General features: G+C 38.8%; 1 protein-coding gene across 20 annotated transcripts in view; it reads left to right on the top strand.

Moving 5' to 3' along the window:
• The window catches only part of LOC138821975 (RNA binding protein fox-1 homolog 2), a 245481-nt gene that overhangs the window by 114458 nt on the left and 118401 nt on the right, over positions 1 to 12622 (top strand). Inside the window, exon 1 of one of the 20 annotated variants that reach the window (XM_070014466.1) lies at positions 4498 to 4550. The exons of the other annotated variants lie outside the window; for them this stretch is intronic. Coding sequence (XP_069870567.1) covers positions 4536 to 4550 — 15 coding nt within the window. The 5' untranslated portion in view covers positions 4498 to 4535. Of the gene's footprint in view, positions 1 to 4497; positions 4551 to 12622 lie in introns of those variants that run through there. 20 annotated transcript variants of the gene reach the window in all.

Raw genomic sequence — 12622 nt, 5'->3', positions numbered from 1 at the left:
CCATCCCTGCCAACATTTGATATTGTTTGTATTCTTAATGTTGGCAAATCTTACTGGGGTAAGATGGATCTCTACGTTGTTTTGATATGCTTTTCCTTTATAGCTTTGAGCATTTCCCCATGTGCTTATTGGCCATTCTTGTTTCTTCTTCTAAGAAGTTTCTGTTTAACTCTTTTTCTCATTTACTGTTACTAATTGGTTTTGGAGGGGGGCTAATTTCTTGAGCTCCTTGTATATTCTGGATATTATGCCTTTGTCTGGTGTAAACCTAGTAAAGATCTCCCATTCTGTAAGCTGCATTTTTTAGCTTAATAACTGTGTCCTTAGCTTTGCAGAACCGTTTTAGTTCGATATAATCCTAGTTGTTGAGTTTCCAATTTGCTGAGCTGCTAGAACTCTACTCAGAAAGTTTCTGTCTGTGCCATTATATTCTTATGTTTATCCTACACCTCCTATATGAGTATGAATGTTTCAGGTCTGACATTGACATTGAGTTGATATTAGTGCAAGTTACCAGACAGGTCCAATGGATATCCAGTTTTCCCAACACCATTTGTTGAAAAGGTTGTCTTTTTTCCAAATACAGGTTTGGTTTCCTTGTTAAATATCAGATAACTATTAAGTATATGGCTTTGTTTCTGTATCTTCTAGTCTATTTCATTGGTCTTATGATCTGTTTTCATGCCAGTACCAAGCTGTTTTTGTTATTATAGCTGTGTAATAAAGTTTGAGGTCTGGAATTATGATACCTCCAGCAATGCTTATTTTGCTCATATATGCTTTGGTTATTCAAGGGCCTTTTATGGTTCCTTCTGAAGTTTTGTATTGTTTTCTTCATCTCAGTGAAGAATGACATTGGGTTCTTGGTGGGTCTTTTATTGAATTTGTACATCACATTTTCACGATATTAGTTCTGCCGACCCATGAACATCAGAGGTCTTTCCACTTCCAGGAGTCTTCTTCAGTTTCTTTCTTGAGTTTTATAGTAGAGGTCCTTCACTTCCTTAGAAGGGTTTACTCTTAGGCTTGTTTGTTTTTGAGGCTATTGCAAATGGAATTCTTTCTCTTATTTCCCTCTCTACCTGCTCATAGTTGGTATAGAGAAAAACTACTGATGCTTTTGAGTTAACTTTATAACCTACTACTTTGCCATATTTATTGATCAGTTCTAGGAACTTGGGGAGGGAGTCATGAGGATCCTGACCAGTTATATTTTTGAGAAATTTTCCTGCTCTCTAGATGTATACATTTCTCCTTACCAGTCCTTTGTAACCACAGAGAAAGTTGTACAAAGCAAGCTGTTTCTTGTATTATTAAACCTTGAGACAGCAACTCTAAAATATAGTCCACCAGACTGCATAGTATAAAATTCAGCATTTCGAGAAGCACAAATCAAGATGCCTTGTAAGGTTAGAATTACTGGCAGCATCCATATTGTTGTCCCAGATTGTCTGATTTTTTCTTCTCAGAGTCAGACTTTCCAGAGACTTTCTTGGTAGGCTCTCCCTAGAAGAATTCCTCCTTCAGTGCTCAGACTGACAGGCTAACGCCTCTGAAATCTAGTGTAGAGGCCGGTAAACTTTGCAGTACAGTCACAGTGATGAAACAGTCTCCTGGAGTATATGGCATGATACTCTGTGAGATTGTGTTCCTTTTCAGAGTATTTTCATAATGTGGAATCATTAGGCCTTTTTGTCTCTTGTCTTATGGTGCTAAGGATCAAATTCAAAATCTTTCTACCACTGGGCTACATTCCCCCTTTTTTCCCCCTTTTGTCCCTTAACATGAATATAACAGCCTATTTATAGCTATAAAATACAGAATTCCTTATTTACTTTTCAAGATTAGAGTTTTTGCTTTTACCTCTTGGCTTTCCTCAGTCCCTTCTTCTCTCCCTCCTGAAATGAAGACATGCAGAAACACAAAAAAGAGTTACCTAGTTTGCCACTGTGGTGAGGGCATGTCCATGTGAAGGAAATGCTTGACTTATAATTTTTAAAGTACAGTAGTAATCTGGAAAGTAACATATTTATGATCGAATTTTTCCATGTAGTTCAAGTTTAGTAGTGATTATACCACAGGAATTGCAAAGATAGTTTTCAGGTCTTCTGTGATGTATTTAAACTTTTTTACTTCCTTTTTAGAATTTCTTTTCTGGGTAATTCTTTGCTTTGTTACAGATACATTATCTTTATTCCATCTCAAATTTGATAAAAAAAATAACATAAAACAACTATATGAATATTTGCAACTGTATTATATTTCCATAGGGATGAATGAGTGGTAAAAATACAAACTTTTGAAATTTTTTGGAAAGACTACAGTCTTAATGTGAGGTTAGTATACTTATATCCAATAAAGGAAAGGATGTGTGGGTAGCTTTAGACTTAGAGCATGGGATATGAAATATGATAGAGAAGATAGGCTCTGAGATGACACAGGGCAGTTGCATATACACTCTATCTATGGGCATATAGAAGAATCTTCTTAACAGTTCATAGGAAAAATACCTTTAAGCTTGGAAGTTGTTACTCAGCTTTTGTATTAGAAATGAAGCAATCCTGTTTTCTTAAGAAGGAGATTCTGCCTAAAGAAAAGTTCTGGGTGAGTCTAAGAGTTCCTGCTGTTGTAGGGTTCCTCCCAGGTTTGAATGAGCTGAGTCTTAAGGAGGGAAGAGAGCAAAGGTGTTATAAAGTCTAGGGAAAGGTATCTATTTAGTATAGAAGAAAAGGAGAAGTGACTTGACTTCTACCCTAGTTGAAAAAGAAACTCCACTTTAACAGGTAACTGAAGACCACAGCATTCCAATAGCAAGTAAGAGGGAGATTGTGTATACCTACAGCCTGCATATGTCTCCCATGCTTGTGGGACTTCAGACCTTACTTGGACATTTCATAAGCTGGATGGAGCTGTTTCAACATGTCTGAGGGGTAACCAGAACCCTGAGGCAACTGGAAGGTGGTAGGCTTTTTTTTTTTATTTTGTTTCATTTTTCCTTTAATGACTTAAAGGAGGAGAATGTTCCTCAAAACAATAATATTCTGAGAATGTTATATATATCTACTGTGTGCTAGGTTCTATGCTGCAGACTATGGTTAAAAATAGATGAACTAAGACTAGATCTTAAGTGTCTCCCCTGAAGGATGCGGAGAATAAAAGGTGATGAGACTGATAGGGAAGCAACCCGTAGTTCTAACTGGCAGAAGTGGTGGTTGCAGGGGCAACCTCAGGCCTTACATAGTGGAGAGCCACTTTTGGTGAGGGTGGACTTCGGGGTTTAAACATGAAGAAATGGGTCAGGGAGATGAGTAAAGAACACAGGCGTTGGCGTATGGAGAACAATTCAGCCCTACCAAGACAGATAATTTGATAATGATATTTATCAACATACATAGGGTAAAAGCCTTGCTTGGCAAACAGGAGTCACTTAACAGTAAATGTTTGAACTAACAAAATTAGAAAATGTGATCACTCCAATCTTGGTAAAATAGTATGTATGCATAGTTATATCACTTGATCTTATTGTAGTTCCTAAGGGAATAGTGTATCCATTTTGGTTGAAGAAACAAAAGTCTAAAACAGTGACGAATTTTCCCTAGGCCATGGTGGTACTGTAGATGCAGATTTCAGTTATAGACCTTGAATCTTCTCCCTCCTAGTATAGTATCTGTAACATATTAGGGACTGCTGAACTATATGGCTCTAAAACCCTTGTTATTTGCCCTTCAGAAGGAAGGCTGTGTTGGTCTGAACTAAGGTCATTAGTAATAAAAAAAAAAGACAAAGACTAATTACATTTATATCTAAACTTTCCTGTGTTTTAAAATCTTCAAAGATTAAGAATTATTTGTGGTGAAATGAGATGAAGAATAATGGTGTGGGAAGGGAGTATATGCTGTGCAGATTCTGGGCGTATGCATGCCTGGCTTTCTGCAACGAGATCCAAAAGAATCAGGTCAGAGGGGAAGCTTGGCGCATTTGCCTTGATCTTGGATGGCAGAGTTTGCTGATGGCTTCAATTCATGTTTAAAGGAATCATCTTAAACTAATTTATGTCTAGCAACTAGAAATTGGTCCTGGTGGCTTATTACTACTCCCACCCATCCCTGTCTTTTGCAATAATCTTTTGAGTGGTGATTGTATTTCTAGAAGTGAAATGACTGAGGGCGGGGTGAGGGGGGAACGCACATACGCGAGAGCGTGTCAAAGTCCCTGAAGGCAAATACAGAGTATGTGTGCTGTACACTCCAGTTTAGACACTTGGGGCTGGGAACTCCCAGAGAGGGGGTGGGGAGGGAGGGAGGAGAAGGAAGGCGAGAGGGAGGAGAAAGAACAACAGAACAGTCAGCTGGAGAAGAGGGGGGAGGAGACTCTTTTTTTTTTTTAAAGATTTTTTTAACTCAGATAATTTTGGGGGGGTTCTCCCCATCTTATCCCTTTCCCCCATTCTGGCACCCCTTTTCCTTCGGTTCACTGAAGTGCCTTTTTGCAGTTCAGGATCAACGGACCTCTGAGTTTGAGCAGCCGGGTCTGACATGATGTACCTCTGGGTGAGTACGGAGTGCTGTGGCTGAGGGCTTGCACTTGCACATATAAGGAGTGGAAAGCTGCGAGGTCTGCTCTTGCACAAATGGCCTTCCCCACGGCACACAAACTGCTGTATCCCTTCACACAGGTGTTAGATTTTAAAAGCTAGCAGTGATTGTGACATTGGTATATTGTTGTATTCTGTTTTTAAATGTTGTTTATCTTATTAGACTGAGGCACAGGCTGAGCTCCCAGAGCAGTACCATCCCCTGGGCTTGGTAGGTTTGGAGAAGGCAAGTGGGCAGGTGAAATGAGCTGTTGGCTTCAGGAGCAGAAACTGCCTTGACATCAGAATCATCTTAGGTTATGTATCCAGGGCACTGACCTTGATAATCAAGCCATACCTATTGATATGGCAAATCACTAATTAGGTTTTCTAATGTTTATCTAGTGATTTTTTTCACAATAGTCTGGTGAAATATGTCCCTATTGTTATTAAAACTGTATGAGAGAAGTAATTAAATCATAAAGAGTGACTTGCTCATAGTTAGAAACTAGGCCTGTTGCAGCTAGTATAGTAATTAATAACCAGACATTGTAAAGCATTCTATATTTATAGAGCCAAGAACTTAATATGTACCTTATGTTATTTTAATTTACTGTTAACCATGGCATTATAATTTTGAGTAGAGAGAAACATTCTGGGATTGGAGAGGTATGTAAGTTACAAATGTGATAACTTTTAAGAGAATGCCAAGAAAAGTTAATACAGAACCATGGCCTCACTCACCTTAGCTGTAAAAACAAGAACACCTAAAATCCCTTGTAAAGATGGCGATCTCTCTCTTAAGCAGACAGCTGTTGTGTGTTGCTAAGGGAGCCTAGTAGATGTGATGCCCTTGGCTACCAGCCAGCCTTTGAAAGTTTCACTTTGCTCTTTGCCCTTCAGCCCAGATGTCTGGAATTGCAGGAACCTACTTGGTTCAGCAGGCTAAATTTGTAAATAGTAGAAGGCAAATTTTTAACTAGATTTGTGGAGATGGAACTTGGTTATGACATATGTGTATGTATTTTTCTATGTATTGGGAGGGGCTTCTTTCCTGCTTCTCCCTTCCTATTTGATATGAGCTTGAAATGTAATTTCCTCCACTCTATTGATTTACTTTTGTAGTACTATGTTTATGGGAACTCAGAGGACTTCCCGACACACTAATGTGCATTAAACAGTTTTTCACCTGCCTGGTTGGAGGAGTGAACAGTGCTATCCTCTGAAAGGATAGGCTTTCTGTCATTTTATTTGTTTCCAAGAGGAGTTATGAAAGGAAAGAAGTTGAGTTAATTACATTCCTATTCATTTGTGTTTGATGAAAGTAGACAGTGTGTCTCTTGCAGTTATTTGTATATCTGTCCTAATCTCCTTTATTTACTAGCCTCAGAGCAGAACTTTCAAACCAATATATCACATGTTGGATTGAAAATCAAATATGTCAAGATAACTTCCCCTCTATCCTGGAAGCAGCCAGGGGATTCTGTGGTCATGATGAACATAGGCACTCTCAATTGCCTCTGTATGCTATAAAAATATTATTATTTTCTATGTATACCATGATACCTTGAAAGTGTGGGTAGCATTGTTACAGAAGCAAGGCTCTGTCTCATTTCTCCATCATCTAGCCCAGTGCCCCTGAGGTTTGTTGGATTCAGTGAAGGTGTCCAAGGAGCCATAGCTGAATAACTCCACATAAAGAAATGGGGCAGTAGTGGCTCATGCCTGTAATTCTAGCTGTTCAGGAGGCTGAGATCTGAGAATCACAGTTTGAAGCCATCTGGGGTGAGAGTGACTGTGAGCCTTATTTCCAATAAACTACCAAAACAAAACAAACAAACAAAAAAATTGGAAGTGGAGCTGCAGCTCAAGTGGTAGAGCACTGGCCTAGAGCAGAAAAGTACAGGGACAGTGCCCATACCCTGAGTTCAAGCCCCAGGACTAGAACCAAAAAGAAAGAAAAAAGAAAAGAAAATCTAGGTGGTCAAATCTTAAGTGGAAGGCTCTGGGGGATTGTGTGGAGAAAATTCACTCAGGTGGAAACAGATCAGAACTCTAGACTGGATTTAATCAGAACCAAGGTAGGCAAGCTAATATAACCAGCGTGAGTTTGGACAGTACTTTAATTGTTCTAAGCCTCAGTTTCCACACCATAAGATAATTTCACTCCCTAAGATTGAACAGAAGCTGTTCAGATTATGAAAATCTGTGAGAATTTTATGGACCAGTAAACATGCCTGAAAGATGCAAATTTTGCAAGGATATATTGTGTCTCTGAACACAAGAAGGTTGCAAAACATGTATCACATGTATCATTCCCATTGTCTGATTGGTTTTGGTACCAGCAGTAAGTCAAAGCCACTGTTTGTGCATGTTCCAAGAACATTACCTAACTGGGTTCAGTTGTCAATATTTCTGAGTGATCTGGATATTCATGAAACAAGTGTTTTCCATTTGTGTAGTTAGCTACATTAATGTGCTCCTGTGGGCCTAAAATGCTGATAGAATGCTATCTTGTGCTGTAGAAACTTTCCTCTCTTCCATGTCTTTCCCATTGAGTCATCTTCCCCTTTGGTGAATTTGATAGCAAGCAACCTTGTTTGGTGCAAAGAATATGGGCATTAGAGACTTCACTAAATCCTACTCTTGAAGTCCTCAGATATATGACTGTGGACAAATTACTCCATCTCTCTAAACCTCAATTTCATCATTTCTTCTGTAGGGAAATTAATGACTGCCATAGGGGATTGTTGGGAAGATCTGAGCTTACCTATGAAACATGTTAAGCATGGCATATGACAGACAATAGATGCTCAGTAAACAACTAATGCAAACTGTTTTTTCTCTTTAAACATTTGCATAAGCAGACTGCTGACTACTCCCAGGATGTTTTCTCTGAGAATGTATTTGAATTCATGTAGGGAGAATTTGGGAAATTCAGTTCTTTTCATGCGAAATACTTTTCATTTAATTAACATTTTAACAGCAAAACTTATAGGTTTTCTTTAAACTTTTTGGAGGATATGCAGTACTATTGAGCATTTATTTTCTTTATATCCTCTTCATTATTTAAAACAGGGAGAGGCGAGACAGATGGACAAACAGACAGACAGACATTATTCCTACATTGAGCAACCTTGTTTGCTTGATAATTATACAGTTTATATCCAGTATCTCAAATTATACTCCATTTACTTAAATTCCCTGAAGGCAGGATATCTTCTATCTGAACTGAACTTGGCTAGCCTGGCACTAGGATCTTTTATGCATATTCTCTATGGAGGAACTTTTAGATCTCATTTTGAACTGTTGTAGATCAATTCTGTCTTCTTAATAAATCAGCTCAATCAATATTTAATGAATGCCTGTAATGGGTAGAGCCAGCTGTTGCAAATACAAAGATAATTAAAGACATCTTGTATCCTTAAAGAAATTATAACATAGTGTCAAAGAGTAAGTGCACAATAATGATTTTTTATTTGATACTATTCAATTAAGAAAGTTTTTTTTTAATATGTTGGCTTATTTCATTCTCACATCACAAAGGGGTATTACAATTCTATTCTATAAGTGAGGAAAGAGACCAAGGAAGAGACTGGCCAATTAGTAAGTGGCAGATCTGGAAACTCAGTCCCATCTTTGTTAAATGACGACTCCTTTTTTTTCTTTTTTTCTTTTTTTCTTTTAAGGAGAAGCTGACTTAAAAAAAAAAAGGCATATTTCCCTATATGAAAGAAATAGAAATGTGCTTCTAAAACCAAAATGCTAGATCCTGATTTCATGGTATCTTAAACATAAACATACTTCAAGTAGTAGAAAAGATCTATACAACCATATAAAGCTGAAGTTTTTCCTGTTTTATTTTAAACTGGAAGTTAGCTGTTACTTTAATTTTACAAATGAGAAGCAGGAACCTTAGTAGCTTGCTAAATCAGCCAATAAAGAATCAGCAGAGGTAGGATTTGAGCCTTAAAGCTTACTGCATCACACCTAACTTTGCTCATATTGGTTCAGTGATTTCCAGTTGCCATTACTATTTAGTGTACCTGAAGTAGAAATGTGAAAATGAGCCTGATTCTGTTTCCACTAGTTATCTGATATATGCAATGTAATTGTGTCTCCACCTTGATTTTCAGGCTGTGAAAAGGATGTGGCAGTGTTTGGGAACACTTGCGGAATAATCTTACAAAAACCACTTATATACTGTTTTAGAAACAAGGTAGTAAATAACTCATCCATAGCTTTACCATGAATTTTGGGAATCTTGTACTGGGAGTTGTAATCTCAGTTGTAACATTTCTCAGTGTATAATGTTCCTGTGCAGTAGTTTTCTAACCTTAAAATGAGATTACCAAATTACTGAGATAATATGAAACATTGGGGGAGAAGCTATTTAGTGTAAACAACAGTACCTTTTAAATTGAGGTTATCATCAATTTATTCTTCTAGTGCCCACCTTTTCTTACCCTTTGCCATTCAAATTAGACTATAGGATTAGAGAAGTAGACAATGGTAAGTTAAGCTATCACACAATGTAGAAACAGTTCAGTTCAGATAACATTTAAGACCAGATACTATAAATGGGTATTTGGCACTGAAAAGCTATTAGAAGATTTAAAGTAGGATTAGGAGTAGAGTGAAGTGGAGTTTATAATTAGATGTCTTTAAAAAAAAAAACCCACAACACTATCTACAGAGATTAGAGGAGAAAAGTAAGGTGATAGGAAGCAGTGTCAGTGACTGGGTGGGCTGGAGAGATGAGAACTCTATGAGAGATACACACAGATCAATGGACCAATGTCAGCATTTAGGTTTGTTTTTTCCTGTAGGAGAGAAGATAAAGAGGATCATGGGTTTGATTTTGGATTTGGCATTTTGGGGGTAATTGAGTTATTTAGGGAGGAAATATTGTTAGATAACAGCTTCCTAGTTCTGGGAACAAGAAAGATAAAGTTTAAGCTTTATATATTTGTGAAAATTTATGTGCAGTGACAGTGAAGCCATGCACAAGTACAATGATAGGTTAAAATGAGAGTGCTCTGAGGAGGAGTATAGAGCAAAAAGGGAAGTTAATACCTGGGAAAGGGGATAAACTCTCAGAGAATAGGCACTGGAAAATTGTGTTCTTTAGGAGGAAAATAAAAAACTAGAAAATCAAGATGATAGTGTGGGGCAGAAGAAAAAACTGAAAAAGGTCCATTTTACCAACTTGGCAGTTACTGTTTACTTCAGTAAGAATTATTTTGGGGAAATAATGAGGACAGAAGCTTTCATAGAATGTAGCCAGGTGAGAAGGTAGTGGGAAAAAAGGAAATAAGATAGAAATAATGAGTATAGGGGAGTACTGGAACAGTTTAACTCTGAAGGAATTAGATGTGGGAAGAAGAAGCTTAATTTATTTAATTTTAAATAGAAGGCATAGGTCTGGTAATGTATTTCAGTCATAGACACTGCCTTCGAGGCATGTGCAAGCCTCTGGGTTTGGTCCCTGGCATCACTAGATAGATAGATAGATAGATAGATAGATAGATAGATAGATAGATAGATAGATAGATAGATAGATAGATAGATAGATAGATAGATAGAGAGACTTAATCACATTTAAAAATTGAGTGAATTCATTTGAGTAAGAGAAGTAGAATATATGAAAGAAGATAAAGAGTTAAATATGCTTTGAGAAGATGGAATTGATTTAGGAGTAGGGAGAGCTCTACTACTTAGTAAGAGGCAAAGTAGAGAGGAACGGAAAAGCTAGCAACATCTAGGAGTTTAAGAGATTTTTTACAACAGGGGAGATAAACAAGCAGGTTAGGTTGAGGGTTCACAGGAGAGGTCACTGATTTGGTACACTGTCGGTCATTGTTTAAGAGTTTTTTCAGTTAGAGTGATGAAAAGCCAGTTGGAATGGAGTTATATTTTGGTAAGTAAGGATATTGAGACCAAGAGCGTTGTGGAGGCAACACTGATTTGGGGCCATAATTGCAGGAGAATGAAGGCTCAAGGGAGTTTTTTGGATAGAGAGGGAGTTGAACTCATGGCCTAGACCTTGTTAATCTGGTAAAAAGTGGCTGAGCCATCCAGCTCTCAAAGGATAATTTTTAAAGATAGGTGCAAGTATTTTTCCTGTCAGTGAGGAGGTTTAAGTAGAGAGGAAGACATAGATAATTCTGGAAAAAATGCTAATTTCACAAGCTGTGTTATATCTATCCCAGTGAAGAGGGGTATGGTAGGAAGGAGGGCAAAGGGTATAGATTCAGAGCCTGGGGACCCCTGATTATTACTCCTTCTCTGTGTCATGTAAGATAGATATAGCTAAAAGTGGAAATATAGAGAGTAGACAGATATTGAAGATTTGAGGAGAGAGATATGGGTTCTGAGCGCCATCTACTCAAGGCTGGGACAGGGAGAAGGTAGAGAATTTACTGAAGGAGTATGGTAGATTTAAGGTTTATGTTGTAGATCACACTCACATTGTTTGTGGTATAGGTCAGTTGTATGCTTTTTCCCCTGCAGTCGTCTGTTGTTTAGATGTACAGGAGGAAGAAAGAGATAGGTGTGTCCAATCAAAGATTGGTGGTTTTCCAGATATTAGATAAGGGGGGAAATGGCAGGGGAAAGAAGACTTTGGAAAGAACTCTGCATAATGCTGAACCATCAAACTTAAGGCTGGCTTAGGAAGGAAGAACATGAGAAGACTAGTGACAGTGAAAAAGTGGTGGACCACCTTGCCAGAGTGGGAAAACTAGCACAAGTGAACTCTTGGTGTTGTGAAAATGGAATGCTTGAAATGCTTGACATTTTTAGAGGTGATGACAATGTTAGGCTATGTTACTAGGTGGGTGATTGAAATGAAGTGCTGAAAAAATATACTTGGTGCTAAAGACATTAAAAACAAAACCTAGCAGGGCCCTTGTCACTCATGCCTCTAATCCTAGCTACTCAGAAGGCTGAGATCTGAGGGTCTCAGTTCAAGGCCAGCCTGGGCAGGAAATCTGTGAGGCTCTTATGTTCAATAAATTCCTCCTCCCAAAAAAACCCAGAAGTGTTGTTGTGCCTCAAGTGGTAGACTCCTAACCTTGAGCAGAAAAGCTCAGAGACAGTGCCTAGGCCCTGAGTTCAAGCTCCAGGACTGACACAAGTGCACACGTGCACACACAGACATACAGACACACACATCTACCTAGAGGCCAATGTATTAATTCTCTGTGGATGTTGAACTCCTCAGAATAAGACTAATGATGCAGATAAAGACAGGGCAAGACTAAGACTTTAGGAAAGGTCAGTGTAAGGTATATTAAATAGGTAGGTTTCATTAGGTAGCCGATGAAGAGAACATGTACTATTCAGGCAGGAGAGGAAGTTTATTTACTGAACTGCTTCCCCTGCTGTGCATGGTGAGAGGCTTGGCTGAAAAGGAAGGTGCAACCCACCCCAGGCCAGGACTTATCGAGGCCAGGGACAGGAAGAGGTATGGCCAGGTTGGGGAAAGGTGGGGCCACACTGGATCCGGCCACACTGACCTCACGGTCTGGGACCCTCCTAAGGTGGCCCAGGATGTGACCTAGCAGGAGGGGAAGGTGACTGCTTCCAGGTGTGCCAGTTACCTAGGTAACAGATACTGGCAGAAACTTAGCGAAGAGGTAGGGAGATGTCCCTGTGTAGACCTTACAGTCAGCAAGAAGTTGGAAGGATCTGTGGTTTGGATTCAGGGAAAAGAGTTTGGAAGCCGCATTGGAGGACAGCATATTTGGAATGTCCAACGCAGGGGGTAGGGAGTGAGGAAGGTGCTTGCCCCTGTGAGGCATGTAAGCGGCTTTTCCTTCTAAAGTAGCTGTAAACTCACAGGCAGTCAGCTTTCCTTTAGAGCAAAAAAGTAAGGAAACATCAGAGAAAAGAGGGCAAAGTTTTAGACAGGCTTCCTGAGAATCACTCATATCTTCAGAGCTTGGGAGGACAAGAACAAGTCAGAAATGGGAGTAGAAGAGCAGATACACTGAGCTTTGCCGTTTCAGCCATCTGAAAGGGATGGTCTTCTTGTGATGTTTGAAG

The sequence above is a fragment of the Dipodomys merriami genome, unplaced genomic scaffold (assembly GCF_024711535.1).
Source record: "Dipodomys merriami isolate MVZ:Mamm:240054 unplaced genomic scaffold, mDipMer1.0.p SCAF_97, whole genome shotgun sequence".
NCBI lineage: Eukaryota > Metazoa > Chordata > Mammalia > Rodentia > Heteromyidae > Dipodomys > Dipodomys merriami.
This window is presented reverse-complemented; position numbering and strand designations above follow the sequence as displayed.